Below are 23,684 nucleotides of genomic sequence, written 5' to 3'. Positions count from 1 at the left end.
TTCTTCTTTTTACAAAAATGGGGTGGGAATAAATGAAAGAAGGCAAGGTGGACCACGAAAAAGGCAATTTAAAATGAGAGAGGAAAGAAGACGGAGCGAAAATTAGCAAAAGGAAAGGAAATTATTCCAACAGAACATGCTTCAGCACTAAAAATGGTGAGAAAACAGGACGGTTTTTAGTGAGAGAAAGAATAGGAAGTTGAGGGTGCAGGATGAGAGAGAAAAGGAGGTTGTTTTATTCATCACCTGGTAAGGTTTCTGGCTGCAAATGTTAAGCGTTAGAAAGCCAAAGGTGGAAGAGACATTATGGAAGCCTAAAAGTGGCCAGTGTGGTTCCCTTGAGATATTGTTAGACTATAGCTCCCATCATCCCCAGATGACACAGGTAATGGCTAGGGATGATGGGAGCTGTAGTCCAACAACATCTGGAGGGCGCCACATTGGCTAGTCCTGACCTAGATAGCCATGCACTATTCACTTGAGAAAGCAGAGTACAGAATATGAGGAAGAGTACTATTACAGCATAGAAAATATGAGTGATCGTTAACCTTTAGCCATGGGCCCTAGGCAGAAAAAAAAGGATTGTAAGGAAGGGATAGAATAGGAAGGAAGTGGGACCAAAAGAAATAATGACCCCAGTGTAAGCGCAACCAAATAGCTTGATAATGAAGTCAACGAACCAACCTGGTTAGAGTAGCAGGCTTTTCTCCAGAAAAAAAGCCTCAGAGAAATGTATGAAGCAGAATTACAGGCTACCTAACTTTTGGTTACCTAACTTTTCCTTAAGAAAAAAGACATCCTTTCCTGAGCAGGTAATCAGCACTGTCAAACCGGACAGCACCAACCATATGTTCAACACTAATCCATAAACAAGCATCATGTAAATGGCTCCAGTTGCTGAACACAGGAATCAAGCCATGTTTGTGAACGTGAAGCCTCTATGATGTTAATGTACTATCTTCTATTAATTTTTTTGCATTGTAATTTTCATTTCTGAACTATGTTGCAATTTTAAATGAAAAGTGGTAAATAAATGGCATAAATACATAAACGGGGCACACAAGTCCAAGTCCAGAAAAAAGGCCCAGGCAGGACAGTTGAATTCCAAATATGAACTATTGTTGCTGAGTGCAAGTAATCTGTCATATATGAAAAACCACAATGTTTACTGTCAGCCTCAAATCAAGGTTCATTGACCGTTCCGCATTATTAGTTTTGCTTGGGTTATTTAAAAAGCACTCTCAAATATATTTCATTTAAGTGACATCCACGCTGTTGGTATCTGTCTGTCTTGAGAGACAATGGAGTGCACCTCCGGGGGTGAAGTCAAACTGCTGTGTCAGCAGCACCGAAGCAACTTCCCTGGGGCACGAGACTGGGCTGTGTGTATGGAGGTACTGGGTTGCCCAGATGACAAGACCTCATTCTGGGACTTGCTGATGTGGTCCAAAGGAAAGCAGAGCAATATGCTTGACACCAGGTTGGCTGCAAGGGCTGCCAGAAAGAGGCGCACAAGGCACCATCCAACTGTCTTAGGGACTCCACTCTGGATGTGTGTATGGTTTGCTCCTTAGCCTTTTCTTCTCACAAAGATATCCCGCAAGGCAGCGGAGGTTTAGGATCAGAGTTCTCCTTCTCCTAGATGGGCTGCCTTCCCAGGTTGATGAGCACCATTCCCACCCACCCACTCATGATGCACATGCAGAAACCGCCTTCTTGACCACTGGACCCACTATTGGTCTCATCCACTCAATCAGCTGTCTTCACATGCAGGGGAAGTCCCGAACTCACTGAGGGTTTGAGACCCGTCAGCTGCCCTCACCTGCTTTAGAACACTTCTAAGTTGTCATTATTTTTAGGGGGGATGCAGTCACCTACCAGCAAAGTCAGGTTGTGTAATTAAAACTGATTTTGAGTTCTTGAGCAAAAAATTGCCTCCTCCCAAAATTGGATTTTTTGCAAAAAAAATATGAAAGTAAAGGTGAAACCACTGGAAAGTATGGGGGTAACATTTGTTTAACATGCAACATTGTTTTACTTTCCTGCAAACAAATCAGAATGAATGCCTGACAAATAGCCATTGCTGTCTAACCTCCCTATAAATTTTGTGCAAACAAATCAAAATGAATGCTCAATAAACAGGTCACTAGAAATCAACACTAGTTTCCCTCAGGCTGTACTTTATTGTTCTTTTCACACATGGACACTTTTCCTCACATCCCTTGCTGGGGGTGAAATCTAGCTGAGTCATATTTTCTGATAACTACCCAGAATTCTTAGTTCTTTAGCATAACAGATGATATAAACTTTTTCCAATGCAAGTATTGCCTCAGGGCAACCTATACTGATAGCCCAACACAAAGGAATCTGATAGGAAACAGATAAAAATATATTTAACACAGAATACTGTTACTGTAGATTACTTAATCAGACTTGTGATGGAAAAATATATTATTAAGCCCCATGCCACTCTGTACATTTTACCAAGTTACAGTGATGCCAATCTTTCAGAACATGTTAGAGATGGCCACATACAAAGCTGAAAAAACTTGAAAAGGGTAAATGTGGAAGAGAGAGCAGGGGAGGGAAATGGGCTAGAATATTTTTGTGTGTGTTTCTTGTATCGTATGTGCAAGTACCACAGAACCCTGTGCTTCCACTTTTTGGTCAAAAAGAACAGCTTTGAGGACAAAGTAATATATCAATGTGCTGAGAAAAACTCTTGCTCACAAAGGAATGAACAATTAGGTCAATCTGTGCTTTTAATCTTCAGCACATACTAACTTGGAGTGATGCAAGTTACTGTAAGCATATCTCTTCTAAGAACTAATCCACTAGTGAGTACTTATCTCCCAGAGATCACTTGTTTCCAATATACAGCTTAAATGCATCTAAGATTACAAATAAATATTTACAGGCCTTGCAATGGGGTGAAAAGATTATGAATAAATGATATATTTAACATGCTCAAAAAAAACAAATATTATCCTTTATCATAAACATGAGCAGTGTAAGTAGAGTATTATGCTTTGTTCTGTAATCCACTTTATGTAACCAGTGTAGGGGGAAATGTAGTGAGGAAATGAAGTTAACACATATGAGGGCATACAATCAGCATGAATGTTTTAGCACTGCTCTGTATTTCAATACTTTTAATGTTTCTTTGTATGGCTGAATATAGATTCAGCTTAAATCAGCTGAATCTTTCCCCAGACTTGTTTCTGATAGCAGAAAAAGAACTTTCCAGAACCACATTTTCTGTTCATGGGAATTAAACTGCAGCAAGTGTAATGTCTGAAGGACTTAACGCCCAGATCTCCTCGGAATCCCAGCCTGAAGATAGCAAATTCATATATGACTCACAAAGATACATATATCTTTCCAACCTTAACCTTTTGTCACAGAAGCACCCTACAACTATACTTGTATGAACAAAACTGATATTAGTAGTAGAAGAGCAACACCCAGGAGTATTTGCACATGCAATACAAGAAATACAGTATTCACCCACCTGACTACCAACACCTCCAAATCCACATTAGCTGTTTGTGGCCACAGTGATGCTAATAACTGTTCACCCAGCTCCCATTCTCTAGGAGCTGACAGATGACATACTTACCACCAAGTCTCAATGCACAAGCAAAGGAAAGACTGCTGCCTAATACTCTGACAGTATCCCTATCTCTTCCCTGTTGACCCACTGATCGCTTCCTCCTCTAGGCCCTACCCCCCGGAGTTATGCCCCCAATCCTGGCCACAAGCAACTCCTGTGATTGGCTGCTCAGAGGCCCCTGTCAATCAGAGCCCAGCTGAGTCAAGAGCCCTGGCCAACATTCCTTTGTTCCGAATCCTGGAACCACCTTGAGGCTATGAATTTCAGAATACATGGTGCTGTACTAATCTACTTAATATAAAATTAGATAGAGCAATACTCTGCCTTAGATTTAGACTTTCCTTTTGATTGTGTCTACTCACTGTTTCTTCCATGGTCCTAAATAAACTTCAATTGAATTTCTGGGCTATATTGGTTTCTGGACACACTCAGAGGCTGTTTATTTTCCCCACCACTAACATTACTCTGCTTCTGATTTAAAGTGCTTGGGAGGTCTGGACAGGTGACAGGCTGAAGTTAGAATAGAATCATAAAGGTGGAAGGGACCATGAGGGTCATCTAGTCCAACTCTGTGCAGTGCAGGAATCTTATTTGCACATCAGCAAAAAGATCTTGAACTCACAACCCTGAGAATAATTGCCTCATGCTCTACCGACTCAGAGACTTGGAATACAGCTGACCGTCTCCCTACACTCAAATAAACCCCCTTAAGACAACTAAGAATCCTGAACCCCTTATTCAAGAAGACAAATAATCAGGAGGCAGCGAGAAGAGAGAGGTGCAGGATGGGACACCCATTGTTTGTGAGCTGAACCAGAGTGCATGCGGTGTTAGGAAAGGAGTAGTACCTCTAGTGGGGGACACGTGATGCTCCTTCTGTGATAGTTTGTCCACCTTTGGTCCTCACACTCTACTCAGCTCGTCTGTGGCTCCTAGAAGCTGTCAACATGCAATGGCAGCCACACTCTGGGAAACGGCTTTGACCAGCTGGCTAAACCAGATGAGGGGAGCCAGTGGAACTCAAACCCTTGCTGAGTTAGGGACTTCCCCTGCATGCAAAGACAGGCTCCGGTGGAACAAGCAGACAAGCCCAACAGCAGGTCCAATGGTCAAGAAAGTGGCTTCTGTACAAGCTGTAGAGAGAAGTGATTCTGATCTTCTCACTGCCTTGTGAGATGTCTTTGGGAGAAGAAGAGGCTATGGAGTAAACCCTACACAAATCAGGAGTGGAGTCCCTAAGATGGTTGGATGGCGCCCTGTACGCCTCCTTCTGGCAGCTCCTGCAGCCAAGCTGGTGCCCAACGTATTGCTCTGCTTTCTTTTGGACCACATCAGTGAGACCAACATGGGGGGGGGGCTTGTCACCCCCAGAGGTGCATGCCATTGTCTCTTGAGACAGATGGATGCAAAGAACACAGGAGCAAGTTTACCAACATTACCTGACACATTCAGAAAGTCTAAAGAATCCATTAAAAGGAGTTACACTAATTCCTAATAAAATGTAAGCAGACTAGCAAGAGAGTTGATGCCGCATTTTACACGCCACAAGTCTTCTTGTGTTACCTACATTGATCCCAAAATAAATCTGTGTTAAATGTGCCATTAAGTCATTTGCAAATATGAGAAAACTGAGGCAGACGGAATCCCCATAACATTAAAAATCACTGTATTCCAATACAACTGGGAATTCTAAAATTACAGGATTCTGTGTTGAAAGCAGATTTTGCAGTCAGTGCATTCCAAGACATATGATGTTCCTCAACTAATCTTATTATCATTATGAATGCCAATTCATAATTGGCATTCATAACCCTGAAATTCAAGTGCACCTAATAAATAAAACATTGTATCTGCATGGACAATGTTATAAGAAAACATATTTTACAATTCACCCAACAAATCAAAGGAGGAAGCATTTTAATATTCTACAAACATTAGAATCCAAAAACTAGCTTTCTTCTTTTCTGTTCTTTTTAGGTACAACCTTCTTTCCCCCAGTTTCATGAGTTTGTCACCTCTTTTTACCAGTTTCCTTTATTTCTGAATAAGCTTAACACAAAACCCTCTCATTCTCAAAGCGACAATTGTGCCCATGACCAACAAGCCTCTTTGCAATAATGCTTATGGAATGGAAAAAAGTATCAGGAGCCAGGGCGGGAGCGGCAAGTTATACAAGCCTTGGGATGAAAGAGATTCTGTGCTTTGAGGAGAATGTCAGGGATTGTTGGGAATCCTAGGACTGGTGCCCATTATGGGTTGCAGACGCTCAGAGGACAGGTAAGGGGCTGCGCTGCAGTCAGTGTGGCTTTGTGCATGGCATGAAAGGCGAAGGGAAAAGATACACAGATGCTACAGGAGTGTGCATAACGCAGTGCCAAAATAAAAATATAGAAGCAGGGGCAAGTGAAAAGATGAGGTGAAATGACACAACATGAAGAACAAAATTGGTTCAAAACTAGGACTGGTTACGTAGGAAGGATCTCAGGTGGTGTCAACAGCTGAAGGTGAAGACAACAGGGAATTCCATCTCTGCTGGATGTAACAGTTTCTGAAAGCAGTGGACGTAGCAATTATTTCCAGCAATTAGGGGAGAAGTGGGTGGTGGATGATGTTAAACAATATTAGTGCTAGGTAAGAGCAGGGAAGCTCCTATGGATGGGGATCATGTATTTGGCTGTGGGAACCATAGCATGTCGGTTGTGTGTGTGTGGAAAGCTGCAAGCAGTGGTAGATATTAATCTGACAACTGGCTTAAATTTTTTGGGGGGGGACCCACTACCCACCAGCTACAGTTCCCACAGCCAGTTCTCCCTGCATTCCTAAACACAGCTGGGAGCCAGATGAATTGAATTTAATGGGACTTCACGTAGAGATTTGTTATATCTGCTCATCTGCCTTTTGCCCATGGATGGCCTTCGTTTTAAACCAGAGGCGAGGAATCTGTGACCCTCCAGGTGTTGTTGAGACTTGACTTCCAACCAGTGGCGTAGCGTGGGGGGTACAAGGGGGGCCGGCTGCACCAGGCGCAACATCTGGGGGTTAGGGGGCGCAAATCCACGGGTTAGGGGGGGGCGCAAATTACTTGCCTTGCCCCGGGTGCTGACAACCCACGCTACGCCACTGACCACTAGCCATGCTGGCTGGGGCTGAGGGAAGCTGGGAGTCCAAAATCTAGCCTGCCACAGGTCCCCCATCCCTGCTTTTCTGAATTTTAAAAATATTTGTCATAGTTATTGTGGCCGTTTTTGTTTTTGTTTGTTTTTTGAACCTTCATAATACCCAAAGATAACCTTAGGATACATCACCTGCGCGAAACCACTGCCAATGTTCTTTAAATTAATCGACCCTCGGGGAGTTTGAAAGCATGGAGGCGCCTCACTCTGGTTTGGGACCGAGGATGCGGCCAGCGGGGCCCCGTCGGCTTGTGAGGGCAGAGACGGCGGGCCGGTCGGTACTTACTGTACGGGTCGCTCTTCTCCCGGACCCCATCCACTCTGCCGTCGGGGTTGATCCTCAGGAAGAAGCCGCCGTTTTTGCAGTAGAGCCGCTTGGGATCCTTAAAGTGTCCGGGCGCGAAGGTGCCGCCACTGCCTCCGCCGCCGTCGTCGGGCATCGCGGGGAGGGTGGTGATGCCCGCCGCAGCCATCCCCGCCGGGCCCGCCGCGGCCGAAGACGGCTCCCCCCGGGCTGCCCTCCCGCGAGCGCCTCGCCGACGGCCGCGTCCCCCCAGCCTCGCGCCCCGGCAGCCGCTTCTCCCTCGCCCGCTCAGCCTGGCCGCCCGACGGCCACCTCCGCGGGGAGGGCCGGGGCTGGCGGAGAGGCGAAGGCGCCCTCTCGCCCGCCTCCCCTCGGGGCTCCCTGCCCAAGTTCGTCGCCGGAGCTGCGCAACGCCGAGCCTGGCGCCTCCGAGAGCCAGCCAAGCCTCTCCGGCCCAGCACGCCGGGGAGTCCTCTGGCTGAAAGCTTGCTGCTGCCGCCCAGTGCGCGGAGAGAGAGGGAGGCGAGGAGACAGGCGAGGCGCTGTGGCAGCTTCTGGGCTCGCCAATGTGCGGCCCCTCGAGCAGGACTTCTTATTTACTTGTTTGTTCCCTCCCCCTCTGCCCCTCCTCCGGCCTCCCACCCCTCCGTGTCTCTTTGCTGGGCCGGTTCTCTGCCTGCCGTCCGGTGCGACGGGGGAAGGAGGTGGTCGGTTCTGCTGCTGTTGGAAACTGGCCGGGATGGAGAAGGGGGGAGCGCCTTCCCTCCGTGTAACTCTAGCCTGCCCAAAGAGCGCTTGCACAATGCAGCAGCCGCCGCTTCACCCCGGGCCAAGTGCTGCTCGGCTCCCACACAACAGCGCTCTCCTTTCCCCGCCGCGCCGGCCTGCGCAGTTGCAAAGCGGCACAAGATGTTGCGCACTTCCCAGGATTTGCAGCCGCTGCTCCAAAAAGGCGCGCAACAAGGCAGCGCGGCCGTTGTAGAGGTGGATGCGCCGATGGGACAGTCAGGCGCCCCCCCCCCCACCACCAAAAAATCATCCCCCTCCTGCCCTGGATAGCCAGCAACCTCCCTCCCTCCCCTCCTGTCCACACACGAAAAGCGAAGCAGCAGCATCAGTTCCCTGGATCCACCGTACTAGCAGGAAGCAGGTGCGTGCAAAAAAAGCGCAAATCGCACAGTGGACTCAAACAAGTGAGCTAATCGCACTCTCCGCGCTAAAGGCAACGCACAAAGATTAAGGTTACCATATTTTTTTCAATGAATCTGGGGACACTTTTCAACTTCAGTGGATTTTGTATGGAGACTGATTAGTAAATTCGGGGACTGTCCCCTGGAAACGGGGGCATCTGTTAACCTTAACACAGATTGCTAGCTCATTTTGTGCTCTGAACGGAGTATGAACTACTAGTCTCAAAATGGTAACGCATGGGAAGAAGAGTCTTTCTGAATCTCCCAAGTGATACAGCCCGAATTGAGTGAGACCTGCGGATAATTCAAGAAAGGAGAAAGGATGGGCGTGTGTTGGACATGGCGAACGCTTGGCTAGCACCCCCACAGCTATGGCTCTGTGAAAAGCCCATATTTGTACAGTCTGAATGTCATGTTTACAGCATCATAGTCAGAATTAAAGTTCAGAAGTTCTTTTTAACTCTTGCATGAGCATGGAATACCCTTACCAAGGAAGTTTATCTTTCCGACTCCCACTGTAATACTTCAAAGAGTATTTGCCTTGCCTTGCCTTGCATTGTTTAAATAGATTGGAGAGCTGGTGGCTGTCTCTCTAGCTGGAGAACTGAGGACTGGACTGGCATTGCTTACGCTTGAATTTTCTTATTTTGATCACTATATATTTATAGTCAATTATTGGTTTTTATTGTGCCTATTAACTTTATTGCTCACTGCTTAGAGTGCAGTGGATTGTAAAGCAATTTATAAACGTGACAGATTGTTAGATAGATGTCCTGGCTCCTTCCTTCCCTCCCCCCTTCCTCCCTTGCTTCAATTCCTGAGATGAGGAAGTGGGAAAATCCATAAAGGGGATCCAGCCGAGTCATTCTTTGTCCATTCCAAGTTGATAAACATTCAAGTAACACTGAAACATGCCCGGGCAAGATCTAGCTATCCCACATTCCCTTAGTGGGGAAAGGAATCTCACTCAGATAGTTGGAATCATTGGGTTAGAAAGGATCCACTACCTTTACACTACCTATCCAAATTTCACCAGATAATGGTCCAACCATGACAAGGGAGTACATACCAGAACTTCAAATTCTGTTTGGAAATGAACCAGCATATAATGTAGCTATTTATTCATTGGTGGTCATTTAGCTGGCCTCACCCTAACCTACAGCTAACAACCTAGCAGCAGGATTTTGGACAAAATGACATTTTTGAGAGGTTGCCTCGTATGCAATATGCTGCAGTGATCTAATTTGAATATTGCAAGACCATAGAAAAGTGGACCAGCTATCTGTTTTTCCCCAAGGCATCAGGTGGTACACCAGCCAGAATTAGTAACCAGGGATTAATGCCACATGGGCACTCAAAGGTATGGGTTCACCCAAAACAGCCCCAAGATGTGAACCTGACCCTTCAGAAGCAATGGAAACCACCTAGATCAGGTTGAACATACCAACTTCTCTGGTTCCATCAAACCACCTCCCAACAATATTTCCTTCTTGTCTAGTTTATATACGAAAGCCAGTTCCCAACATTCTGTTTTATTTTCCTTACATTCTAAAACACACTTCCAACATTCTGTCCAATGTTTCCAAAATCCACTTTCTCTCTAGCCTCCCTCTTCCACCCCTCCAAAACACACCCCAAAGGCATTGAACAGGTCTAATGTCACCCCAAGAATATCTTTAAGTTTACTCCTTTATTTTACCCTGCTTTGGAGAGTCATTATCATGCATTCCTATACAGTATGGAAAAGCAAAATATTACCTTGTCAGAGAATGTTGCAGTGAGAGTAAAGCCTGCTCACCATTCCTGATGCGGAGTGACACCAACAAAACGGTGGGAAAGGAGACCATCCGTGTACATCTGCAGGCCACTCCAGATCTGCAGGGAAATATGTTTCAGGTGTTCTTTAATTCATAGAATCATGGAATCATAGAATTGGAAATTTGGAAGGAACCCTGAGGGTCATGTAGTCCAACCCCCTGGAGTACAGGAATCTAGTTCAACCCCCTGCAATGCCATCCAAACTTGGCTTAAAAGCCTCCAATGAAAGAGAGTCCACCACCTCTTGAGGGAGTCTGTTCCACTGTCTAACAGCTCTTACCATCAGAACATTCTTCCTGATGTTTAGTCGAAATCTCCTTTGTTGTAACTTTAATGCATTGGTTCAGGTCCTACCCTCCGGAGCAGGAGAATTGAATGGGGTGGGAGGAAAGCTAAAGAACAGAATTGGTTAGGGATGTTGGAGCCGGTGTACAGCTTCCGGGTCATGTGGCCAGCATGACTAAGCCGCTTCTGGCGAACCAGAGCAGCGAACGGAAACGCTGTTTACCTTCCCGCCAGAGTGCTACCTATTTATCTACTTGCACTTTAACGTGCTTTCGAACTGCTAGGTTGGCAGGAGCAGAGACTGAGCAATGGGAGCTCACCCCGTCGCGGGGATTCGAACCGCCGACCTTCTGATTGGCAAGTCCTAGGCTCTGTGGTTTAACCCACAGCGCCACCCGCATCCCAGTTTCCCTGTTTACTAAACACTAAAATAGTGTTACGATTGCTGAAATGTTTTCATGATGGACTGTTTTTAAATTCTATTTTTTCTTACCTTTTATTACTAAAAGGTTCATTATGGGAATGTTAACGTATTGCTCAGAATGTGGCTTAGCATCTCATAATGTAGGCAGTGAAAATGAATAAATGAATGAATGTTTCAATATTAAATTCCTGATATGTAAACAGACAGTGCTGCTTAATTACTTTATAGATCACTATGCTCTTTAAGGATGAATGCTCATTCATAAATATCAGAGGGTGTCACCTCTGAACCCCACCAGCTCTCTGTAGCTTTGAACCAGCATTGTGCAGGGGTCAGTGTGTTGGACTAGGACTAGCTACTCCCAGGTTCAAATTTCCACTCATCCACGAAGCTCATTGGGTGACCTTGGGCCAGTCACAAACTATTCTCAGCTTCATATATTTGCTATGATGAAAAGGGAGAACATGCACACTGCCTGAGAGCCTGGCAAGAAATATGGGGTGTAAATATATCAAATAAATAAATGCTCAGATCACAAAGAAACACTGGTAGCAGTAGGGCATGGCTCCGTTTCAATTCACAGTATGCTGGTATGTTAGCTATCCTTCACCCTCCTGTAACCAGTTTTATATAGGACATTAAAATACACACCATTTCTCACTCATCATTCTCAAAGCTCACCTCTCAAAGACGGTGAGCTTGCTGGGCAATCACAAGACCAGGTTTTGTACTGGACAGAAAATGTCCAATCGACTTCCAAAATGCTGTGCCAGTCGAGAATTTGGCGTGTATTCCTATGAAATGGACGAAGGCCAAATATGCAGTCATAGTTGCTTGCAAGAAATTAAGGCTCTTCTGGAACATGGGAAGAGCTTGTATCGCCAGAGAATGTTATGATCCAGAAACAATGGATTCTCCTGTAGATTGGTTCAAACCCAAGACTATATTAAAACTGCATGTTTCTAAAACCAGCCACAGAGGTTCGTACAGAAATGTAACCTGGCTTGAATTTGAACATCCTAATAATAAAATATATTGCCAAACAGCAACAGTATACATGGAAGCCATAATATTCTCTCGTTTTAAAGACCTCTTATTACCCGTCAGTGTTGTGAATTTCATTAAAAGTGCCTACTGCTTAAGATGGACATGTAAGGACATATTTCTTGCCCTGGCCTGGTATCCATTAAAGACAAGACAATGTTTTCTTCCTGGAAGTGGCATCTTGTTGTGCAATGTTCAGACCAATGTGTAATGCTTTATATAGTATAGAAAAGTGGTTCCATTGTTTCATATCATGCATATGCTATGATATATGGAGATATACTGTAGCCTAAATATCCATAATATTCGTATCTTTTTATTTATTTATTTACTGGCAGAAAGTACCCAGTGTTGCTTGGGAATTCTAAGAAACCAAAATATACTAAGATTCATAAATTGATAATGTAATTTGTTAGCATGAGAGCTGGACCATAAAGAAGGCTGATGGCCAAAGAATTGATGCTTTTGAATTATGGTGCTGGAGGAGACTGTTGAGAGCCCTATGGACTGTAAGAAGATCAAACCTATCCATTCTAAAGGAAATCAGCCCTGAGTGCTCACTGGAAGGACAGATCCTGAAGCTGAGGCTCCAATACTTTGGCCACCTCATGTGAAGAGAAGAGTCCCTGGAAAAGACCCTGATGTTGGGAAAGGTTGAGGGCACAAGGAGAAGGGGGCGACAGAGGACGAGATGGTTGGACAGTGTTCTCGAAGCTACCAGCAGGAGTTTGACCAAACTGCGGGAGGCAGTAGAATACAGGAGTGCCTGGCATGCTCTGGTCCATGGGGTCACGAAGAGTCGGACACGACTGAACGACTAAACAACAACAAAGTATTGTAGAAGCCCATGTAACCCAAGTCAAACTGGAACACACCCAATCGCTGTTGTGGTTAGCACCTGAAAGAAACAAAACAGAGAGGCAAACTGCTTTTTATGTAGAGAAGAAGGAGAAATAAGACAGGAGATACATAGAAGGAATATATTATGTTTCAGGGGGGAAACCCAACTTCAAGTCCGTTTTTTAAAAAACAGAAGAACCTTAGACACTTGGGCTTTCCAAGGGGAACAAGGATGGTACAAGTTTTCATCAACACTTAGGAAAAGACATCTCTATCCTGGCATGACACATGGTATTCTGATGATGTGGCTTTTTTCTTTCTTTCTTTCTTCAGCGCTGCAAAAATAAGCGCAAAATAAGAAGTTGTCATGGTTAAAAAGTAGAAGCCAGAACAGCATTGCAACCAGGAAAACTGCTGCCAGTTGGTCTACAGGCAAATGGTGCCTCTGGGATGCACATCTCTGGGGCTGGGGGGGGCATATCTGAGATCAGGGACAGCAGCAGCAGCTGCCCTGAGGACTCCCAAGGAGAGGGGAGAAGAGAGGAGGAGGCTGCAGGAACACACCACAAGGGAAGGTGTTTGAAAAAGGGTGAGAGGCTGCAGGCAAGGAGAGACATAACGGCTCCTGAGCCCCACAGGGGTGCAGCAGAAAGAATGTACAGTGGTACCTCGGGTTAAGAACTTAATTTGTTCTGGAGGTCCGTTCTTAACCTGAAACTGTTCTTAACCTGAGGTAACACTTTAGCTAATGGGGCCTCCCGCTGCCACGCAATTTCTGTTCTCATCATGAAGCAAAGTTCTTAACCCGGGGTACTATTTCTGGGTTAGCGGAGTCTGTAACCTGAAGGGTCTGTAACCCGAGGTACCACTGTTAAGAGAGCCATGGACTCAAAAAGGTTGAAAACTTCTGCCCTATGAAGCAGAATTAAATGTATTCTACAAAGAGAGGATTCCCCTCCACTCAAAATATTGTGATAGCTAGGCTTAGACTAACCCTTGGCGCAAGTTGCACAACAGGACTCAAACTCATAATGATGGCTAAGCACATCACAGTCTGTGGTTGTACTTGGTGACATTTGCGGTATTAACATATGTATACTTGTTTTACATTGTGAGAGCTTTTCATCATGGTGGGGGAGCATGAGCAAGCCATGGCAGTTATGTGTGTTCTGGTATTTGGCACAACTAATAAAGGAAATTAATTGTGATATATATAAGGAGGTGATTGGTTGCTTTGAACCAACTTTTTAATATTCAATGCTAGGTATTGCGCTGAGGGAGAGAGAAATGGCAGCTGCTTGATGCTGAGAGCAGCTGCTCGGTTCAGTGTTGCTGTCACTGGAGAAGCCTATGCAGTGGAGAGGGACTGCTGGAAGCTGTAGCACTGCATAATTTGACTGCTGTACATCTAGAAGCACAAACTATGCTGTTGTGTTATTAACTACGGGTAGCACAAACTATGTTTTTGTGTATTAAGTCTGAACCCAGGCAATGAAGCTTTCCCTTTGAAGCTACATTATTGCCTTTGGTTTGCATAAGAAAAAGAATACTGTATGCATAAAATGCTGTATGCACCTAAACCTAAACTGAAAAGAAATGCAAGCTCAAAAGCTTAATGATATGCATATAAAGCACTAGGCAGCAAAGGAGGTTCACGACCAGCAGGCAGGCTTTTTACTGGCCTATACCTACAAAACAAATATGCAGAGATATAGCTGGCCGATTGCCAGCCTATCAGGAATTGGTTAGAGTGGCTTGTCTGCTGATCAATCAGCTTCATAAACTGACCCACATCTCCATAGTGCAGCAGCCTTTTGAGGTGGAGCAATGTCCCTAGCTGTGGTTTGTCAATGATCTGTGAACTCAGACAAAACAACAAACCACAGTTAGCATAAACTGTGGCTTGCAAATCAGCTTCAAGCTGTGGTTTCCAGTCCTGGTTTATTAGCTCAAAACAAACCAGTGTTTGTTGGCACCATTTAGAATTCAAATATTAAAACAAATCATGTCTGAATCCAGCTATTATGTCTCATAAAGGTGACCAAATACCTGGGAAATTAAATTTGTGAATATGGTTATGAATTTGGAAATAAGGCTTCTCGATTGCTTGCCCCTGCTCTTTTTAAAAGGGCAACCAAAAAGTCTTATTAAATGTGTTCACAATGATAAAGGTGCTTTGTGTTAAGAGCTAAGGCCATTAGGAGGGCATTTGCTCATTTCTGCACATCTTTGTATTCATTTGATAAATTGCTGGAGTCATCTATTGATGATTTTCCATCTAAAGTACATCTCGACAAATTGTCAGACAAACACAGGAATCTTTTAAATTGCCTGGTGACAGAGGAGGAGGTAAAAGACTAAATAAGGGAAAGGCTCTTGTTTCTGATAGGTTTTGGTGGGACTTCAATAAAGCATTTAGGGACTAACTACATTTCTCAACAGGGACGCGAGTGGCTCTGTGGGTTAAACCACAGAGCCTAGGACCTGCTGATCAGAAGGTCGGCGGTTCAAATCCCCGCAATGGGGTGAGCTCCCATTGCTCGGTCCCTGCTCCTGCCAACCTAGCAGTTCAAAAGCACATCAAAGTGCAAGTAGATAAATAGGTACCGCTCTGGCTGGAAGGTAAACGACGTTTCCGTGCGCTGCTCTGGTTTGCCAGAAGCGGCTTAGTCATGCTGGCCACATGACCCGGAAGCTGTACGCCAGCTCCCTCGGCCAATAAAGCGAGATGAGCGCCGCAACCCCAGAGTCAGTCACGACTGGACCTAATGGTCAGGGTCCCTTTACCTTTACATTTCTCAACAATATTCTCACTGGAGACCCTATATTCCAAGGGGAAATACAAAGTTAAATCAGACATTGTGGATAATGAATGTTTGGATGGGAAATGCATGAAGATCAAGGCAGCAAAGAACAAACTGAAATTAAATGAGATTTGACAAGAGTGCTGGCTGACACACCCTTCAGGCTCTGTATCCAGCAGGACTCTTTAAAAATAAGAACTATCTGAGCAAACGAAATACTCTTTCTCTAAAAGCAGTCAGGACAGCCCTGAAATTTTTATAGAAAACTGAATGACTCTTTTGTGTGGTTGCCAAATGCGTTAAGTCTAAAACTTTACTCTAAAAGAAATTGGGTTGGTGAGGAGAGAAAGCCCCCAGTTAAATATTAGCTTTATAGTATATTTTGCTATAGAATGGTGTATAAGGCTGGACATGTTTTGCTGCTAAAGCTAGCTGATTTGCTTCTTTTCTTAACCAATGCTCATGCAAACAGCTCAGTTCTTAAACTGCTCTTTGAGTGTGTATATGTTTTTGGGTGTTTTTTTATACTGGGGCTGCATGAGTACTCCTTTTTTATTATATACTCTAGTATTATGCTTGGATTACGGACATAGAGAATAATTGAAAGCACACTTCCATGGCCTCATGAACATATGGCTCTTTGCAGCAGGGTTAACACAGAGAAGGCAAATAATAATGTAGAAAGCCCAAGGAGAGGAAAAGCCTGGAACCAAAATGTTTGCAATTAGCATCATTGACTGCACATGCTGGCTACAGTTCAGTCCTTGTGTGAGGGGGTACAACAAAAGGGTCGCAGCTGTTTAATTCAGTCCCAAAGCTAATCGTTTGTGATTTTGCAATACTGGCATCGTCAACACCTCTGTTTGCCCGGCTGCTGTCCCCCAGGGAAACCAGCACTTTACCACTGAATCAAACCAAATGGCAATTGGGTTTTCCATGGATTGCAGTTTGTTCTGATTCAGCAGTAAAGAGCATGTTTTCCAGGGGAAAGCTATGGGACAAGTGAAAAACCACTCGGACCCTTGCCTAAAAAGCACGAGACAAACAGAAAACCACTTGAACCCATGATTTCTAGGCACGGGGCAAGTGGAAGTATGGAGCAACCCTCAATCTTAATTAAGGCTCAATATTAATTAATTAACCCTCAATACTAATTAATTAGCTCCTCTGGCAGGAAACAACACTCACCTCGAGCTGTCCATTCTGCAGACAGCAGAGCTGAAGGCCAACACACCCTGACCTCAGACATTGGCCAAGAGAACAGGAATCTGCCTCATAGCGAATCACTGGTCCATCTAGCTCTGTATTGTCTAAACCAGGCATGTCCAAAGTCTGGCCCAGGGGCCACTTGTGGCCCCCGGGCTGGTTTCAAACAGCCCCCCAGGCAATTTTGAAAAAGCAATCCCTTGTGGCCCCAAGCACCTGCCCACCAAAGCCATTTCCTTTTTGTGGGCTCGCCACAAGCTCTCCCCTCTGTACAGGGGGCGTGGCTAGCCCCCACACCATTAGGGAGTCCCCGGTTGCATCACTCCTTGGGTTGACCAATGTGGTTGGCCGGGGGGGGGCATAGCTAAATAAATACTATAGTACATGTTCAGGATGTTGATGCTGCAGTGATGGCGGTGGGAGAGGGGCGACCGCTGCCTTGACCCAGTGCCGGATTTATGTATAGGCTAAGTAGGCTGAAGCCTAGGGCCTCTAAATCTAGGTGGCCTCACCAGCCTGCCCTCAACCCAGTGCCACAGTCTCCCCTCTCCGAAAATTGCAAACCCAAGACTTCAAGCGAGGCAGGGCAACTCAAGCCCCTAAATCTAGCGGGCCTCGTCAGTCTGCCCACTCCCCAGTGCCGCAGTCTCCCCTCTCCCAAAATTTAAACACAAGACTTCATGCAAGGACAGGGCAACTCGGGCCCAGCAACTATGAGACTCAGGGCTAGCCACTGGGGCCCAATTTGAGGCACTGGGGCACAACTTGAATTTTTTTTTGTGGGGCCCCAGTTCACAGCCAAATCTGGCCCTCTTTGAAAAAGTTGGGACACCACTGCTGTAGAGCTGATAGCCAGGCCTGCTGCAACAAATAGCTGTGCAAGCCTTTGGGAGGCAGAGACATGAGAGGGCAGCAGAGGAGTAAGGGAAAGAAAGAGAGACAGAGGCCAGTGTTGCCCACAGCACCCCTGATCACCATTCAAGGCACCCCAGGGATGGAAGGAGAAGAGGGTGGATTTATCCCTAACTACATGCACATTTAAGAACTTGCAGTTTCCCTCTTCTTTTTGTCAAAATCAACTCATTAGCCATTAACTACTTCTTAGCATAAGTGGGTGTGGAAGTTGGATCCAAATTTCAACAATTGCAAATGCTGAGGTAGTGGATCCAATGGACAATAATTTGGGGGAATTCCAGCAACACCACCCATTAATGTCTTATCTGGGACAGAAAAAAAACTATTATTCTGTTGCTTCAGTAAGACATGACCACAGCAAGACATAAGGTCATACATAGAGTCACACTGATGGATTAATAATCAAGGGATTGGGTTCACCTCTTGTAATGGAAATAGAACTAGGAAACACAGATTAGTGTTGAGTGGTGACTGTTCAGTGTGGATGGGCCCACCCAAGTGGTGTGAATGACTTAATTCTGCTCCCTGGGTTCTTTCACAACCCACATGTAGATAAGAAGGTATCAGGGCTGTGGAACCTTTTCACTGCATGGAACAAAATAATAGGGGGGGGGGTGAGGCAATAAAATATTTATTAGTTTGAGAACCAGCATGGCAACGTATCAAACCAAGGCCAGGTAAACAAGGCTCTGGTCTCTGTTTATGTGCAAATTACTGACTCTATTAAATGGGAATAATACTGATCTCTAGCAGACAATGCTTTGGGAGAAAGATCTTGGTGCTGCAACAATAAATGTATTAATATAGGCTCTGTATTTGTTTTGTTTTTATTTATTTATTGCATTTCTATCCCACCTTTTCTCTAAAGAGCTCAAGGTGGCATACAGGATTCTCTTCCTCCCCATTTTATCCTCAAAACCACCCTGTGAGCTAGGTTAGGTTGAGAAACTGTGACTGGCCCAAGGCCACCCAGTAAGCATCATGGCTGAGCAGAGGTTTGAACCCTGGCCTCCCAGGTCCTAGGCCAACGCTCTAACCACTACACCACACTGCTGCATTATGCACACTCCCATTTACACTACATCCATTGCACTCCCACTATTAGTTTGGGAAGCAGTATTCACAAGGTGTTAACCACAGTCCATATCTATCCCATACAAGGAACAAGGTTATTTTTTATTTCTTTAAGCTTGAGTGCATGCTCGGCAGGGCAATTGGGGGTTGTGGTTTGGCTGTGATGGAAGGTTGCAGTTTGGTCGCCCCCCAAAATTTGCCCTACCTTGGAGGTCGTCTTCCCAACGAAAGCTCAAAAACTTCAAGGTCGTCGTCCCCCCATGTGATTTCTTAATTTTGGGTTTTAAAAAGCAGCGGTCATATTATACATGGGGGTGTCTTGTACATGGAAAAATATAGTATTTCTTACACCCTTGCAACATCACCATTATTATTATTTCAGGTCAGTTTTGTGTTGAGGCTTGGCTGGACAGTTCAGATAAGTAATATTTGGCAGGATGCAGACTGTACTTGGCCCATAGCCCACCAATGACATAGGAAAACTGATGCAACATTCCCCTCCGAGAAATAAACAAGCCTTGTCCACAGCCAAGTGTCTTGAACGGCACAATGCAGATCTGAGGGAGCAAAAACTAAACCTTCCCACAAACTGTGAGGTAGATCAATATAATTATCCCCATTAAACAGACCAGAAGTTAAAACTGAGGAACTGTCTGTAAAACCTGGCATGATCATTTTGTGTTAATTTTAAAGGATGAATGAAGATGAGTCTGGAGGAGCTATGGCAACACAGAAATCTAAACAACATACAAACCTCTCGACCTGGTTCCCTATAAATGTTTAGGACGACAACTTCCATCGGTTTCAGCCAGGGTTGTTGGGTATTGTAGTCCAAAACATCTAGACAGAACCAGATTGGGAAAGGTGGCTTTAAGGCTATAATACAATAGCTTGTAGTAGTATTTTATGAAATAAACTATTCCTTTTACTTTGCTGTCTGTTTAATTATTGTATCACTTCTAATTCCTGGCAATCAAAGGTCTTGTAACAGGCAACTATCTTTGCAGTTTGGTTCAAAACAAGATAACGTTGAAAACTGAAATACTTAAAGCACTGGGAAGCGTTGATAAATATTCTGGTATGCTATCCTCTCAGCAAGAAATTGATAATCTCCTTATTTATTTAATTGGATTGGTTACCACACCACACCAAAGGTTTGTTCCACTTTGAAAATCAACGTGTCTCTAAAAGTTCAGGAAACAAAGATAAGACATCTCGTCCTACGAAGTTTTAGCTGTTTCTTTCTTGAAAGAGGATGGTTTTTAAAAATGAAACAAAAACAAAAGCACAACCGTATGTCTGGTGCCACTGGAAAGATTTCAGGCAGATAATTAATTACACAACGGACTGTAATTTTGTCCAGGTTTCTTGAGGTCTCTCTGTACCAGTGGTACTTGCTTTGCAACATCTTGGAACATGGCCTAACACTATGTGCTGGGGATGCCTTTATTGGGCCCCAGATTGTGTGGATTCATGGAAACAATTCTGAAATAAAGTGAAAACAAACCAGAATGTTGTGACGTTTTCACTTATGTACTCTCTATTGTGAGGGCAAAGCTAGTTACCAAGGAGGAAGATACTTTTTCTCTTCTTCTTGCCATTTGAACACACTGACCATTATTTTATCTTAGCAATCATTGTCAGCTTAGCCAACTAAAAAAGAAGGAAGCTTTGCTGTGCTGTGTCAAAGGTTAAACCTCAGGCTATCTGTTTCGCTTCTTTTCCTGTGTGTGAAATCCAATTCGAAAAGCTCTGCAATGTGGGCTTAGATGTAGGAGAGACTGTCAGCCCCTCATCCCTGCTCAGGGATAGTCTACTTCCTCTTTCCCTACTGTTTTGATAACAGTAGGAAAAAATAATAAAAATATATTTAATGGGGGGGATTATGTGGAGGGGAGACTATGCCTGCTGGCCACCACCACCCATGTTGGGCCCTGAACCCCATCCCCATATTAGAAGGCAACTTGCTGTATACTAGGAGTCTACCCTGGCAGGTGGAATCTTGATTGTGCAGCCCCACTCATCCCAAACATGCAGAACTTAGCCATATGGGTGAACGACCCAATAGCATTTTGGTGCTCTCCCTATGTGAATGCTGCCAGATTAAAAAAATAGAAAAATGGACCAAACCAAATACAGTGATGCCCCGCAAGACGAATGCCTCGCAAGATGGAAAACCCGCTAGACGAAAGGGTTTTCTGTTTTGGAGGTGCTTCGCAAAACGAATTTCTTATGGGCTTGCTTCGCAAGACGAAAATGTCTTGCGAGTTCCTGCAGGGTTTTTTTCCTCCCCCCCCCCTTTTCCCAAGCTGCTAAGCCGCTTATCAACTGATCCTAAGCCGCTAAGCTGCTTAACAGCTGATCCGCTAAGCCGCTTATCAGCTGATCCGCTAAGCCCGCAAAGCCGTTAATAGCGCTAATCCGCTAAGCCGCTAATGGGCTTGCTTCGCAAGACAAAAAAACCGCAAGATGAAGAGACTCGCGGAACGGATTCTTTTCATCTTGCGAGGCACCACTGTACCTTTTCCATTGCATTCACCAGTGGGTTTTGACAATTTTGCTTATGGAACTGTAAGCATTCATCAGGTTTTCTCTGAAATTTCAGGCACTCTCAAATTTTGTTTCGGATTGTCAGCATTCACATGTGAAATGTTGGCATTCACCAAATTTCAGAAAGTCACTGTAACACGTGCTAATAATTATGACTCAACCAGAGACAAGTTATATACCATGAACAGATGACACTCATGGAAATTGTGAACGGAACACACTTTTTCTGAACATATGTTTTCACAATCTTTCAGACCCCATTTCCCTGGAGTGGAAGTGACTGTTCATCATTTAACGAAAGCACAAACATTTTTAAAACAGATGTGGTCAGGTGAAAAGAGATGAGATTTGAAAGCAAAAATTTTTTGGCAGAAGATGGGACACGCAGTCAGAATCCTTCTCTGAGCCCTTGAGCGTATCAGCTGTACTATTCGGCTTGCTCTACTGCATCAAGAAGTACAGCCATCTCTTTTGATCACATGGACCGAACCCAAATTATTTTTATTCTATTCCCATTTATATCAGACAAGGCCTGCTGGATTGAGCCAAAGGCCCATCCAGTCCAGCAATCTGTTCTCATAGTGGCCAGATGCCTATGGAAAGCCCACAACCTTCAGGATAGCAGAGAAACAGAATTTGTGTTATGTTAGTCCAGGAACTATAGTGTTCTGTGGTCCTCTTGTCAACTGCACAGTGATATGAAATCTCCATCCACACACTATCCCACATGAAAGCAAGCTGGCTACGCATGAAAACATTCAGAGGACTTCTTTCCCACATGCTGAACTCGGCCCAGATCCACTCAAGCCACACATTCATTGTGCCAACTGGATAAGTCATACCCTGGAGCCAGCATGGTACCCTTTAAACGTTGCTGGACTACAATTTCCTACCATCCATCAGTGCCAATGCTCAGGGATGATGGGAATTTTAGTCCAACAACTTATGGAGGACATCGTGTCATCTAACCTTGCTCCGTGTGAAGAAAATTAATGCTTCCCTAGCCACAGCACATTTTCCTAGCCAATGTAGTTGAAAAGCTAAAAAGTTTTTGCATCATACTAAGGCCGATACTCAGAGGATTTAGTAACGAATAACTGGAAGCAGAAATATTTTGGGCATTATTTTCTGGAAAACACAAAGGACATTTATTTGTGGGGCAGGATTTGAAATCTTCCAAGTTCATTGACATTTAGATGACTTCAGTGGGATTGAAAGTTTTCTTAAAGACTACTTGATGACCTTGGAGAGAGAGAGAGAGAAATCACACACAACACTAGAAACTGCCAGAGTTGGTATGTGCTTAAAAATAGTTACAAGTCATTGGAATTCAGTGAGAAGATGTTGGAGAGAATTACCAGAAAAGACTGTCCCAAAAATGTGTTAGTGGTGCTGTTCAGGGAAAGATGTAAAGAAAATATTAATGAATATTACACAATCGTGTAGAGACAACCAAGCATGGAATTTACTGTTCCTTGACTGGTCAGCAGAGGAGTATGAAGGACATTTATTATTATTATTATTATTATTATTATTATTATTATTATTATTATATTTAGGCCTTAATTTACAGCCCATCACCATACCATAGTAGTTACAGGGTGGTGTCCAATAAAATGCAACAATGCATAATAAAATCATTAAAACTAATTCATATCAAATACACACATAACTAGTATAGTGTCAGTATCAAGGCAGAACTGACCACCAATTTATGGAATTTAATATGAGATTGTTTTTTCATCATGGAAATCTCAGTAACTGACCAGTTAAATGTTGCATGTATTAGTTCCGACACTGCTTTTATGGTAAAAAATGGAGGTGCCAGTATATAAATCTTAATAAAAGTCTTGTGGGTGCCAGCACAAACTGGATGCCATGGGCAGGAAAAGAGAGAGAGAGAGAGAGAGAGAGAGAGAGAGAGAGAGAGAGAGATGATGGAGTCACCAAAAAAGCACTGAGCTGTAGCAGACTAAGCAAAAGCAAGAAAACAGTTTATTTCTCTTTACTCATGCCCTTATTTACTTATTCAATTGGTCCACCATTGGTCTTTTCACTTGCTTCTTTGTTGGCACATCCAGTGCTAATATTTATTTTCCTTTTAGCATCTTTGAGCTTGAGATGTTTGGTAACTGCATGCCTTAAAAAAACAAAACCCAATTGTCTATTTCCTGTATTTTTTATTTTCAGCTGTCTATAGCTATTTTGCAGATATAACAGCATTATGATTAAAGTCCATTTGAGAGACTGCAGACAAGAGAACTCATGCTCATGCATCCTAAGGAACAAGCTATAGAAAGCCCCCACCTACTGGTTCCCTGTGAGAGTGGAAGCTCTGATGGTACAAGGAATACTGCGATAGAAAGGGTAAACCCATGCATGTCAATTAGGAGCACAAAGCTGCCTCCTTCATCAAAGCAAGCAAGCAAGCCCTGACAAGCACT

General features: G+C 44.2%; 1 protein-coding gene across 4 annotated transcripts in view; it reads right to left on the bottom strand.

Annotated features, from left to right (window-relative positions):
- The window catches only part of FGF2 (fibroblast growth factor 2), a 49,403-nt gene that overhangs the window by 14,483 nt on the left and 11,236 nt on the right, over positions 1-23,684 (bottom strand). For 3 of the 4 annotated variants that reach the window (XR_014223152.1, XR_014223153.1, XR_014223154.1), the window contains exons 3-4: positions 12,891-13,026; positions 10,039-10,155 (exon numbers count right to left, since the gene is read on the bottom strand). Coding sequence is in view for 1 of the 4 variants with exons in the window: in XM_082237115.1 (XP_082093241.1) it covers positions 7,073-7,259 (187 nt within the window). In the remaining 3 variants the exon portion in view is untranslated. Of the gene's footprint in view, positions 1-7,072; positions 7,289-10,038; positions 10,156-12,890; positions 13,027-23,684 lie in introns of those variants that run through there. The other variant, XM_082237115.1, reaches the window with a different exon arrangement.

The sequence above is a fragment of the Podarcis vaucheri genome (genome assembly GCF_965113315.1).
Source record: "Podarcis vaucheri genome assembly, chromosome: 9".
In the NCBI taxonomy this organism is placed as follows: Eukaryota; Metazoa; Chordata; class Lepidosauria; order Squamata; family Lacertidae; genus Podarcis; species Podarcis vaucheri.
This window is presented reverse-complemented; position numbering and strand designations above follow the sequence as displayed.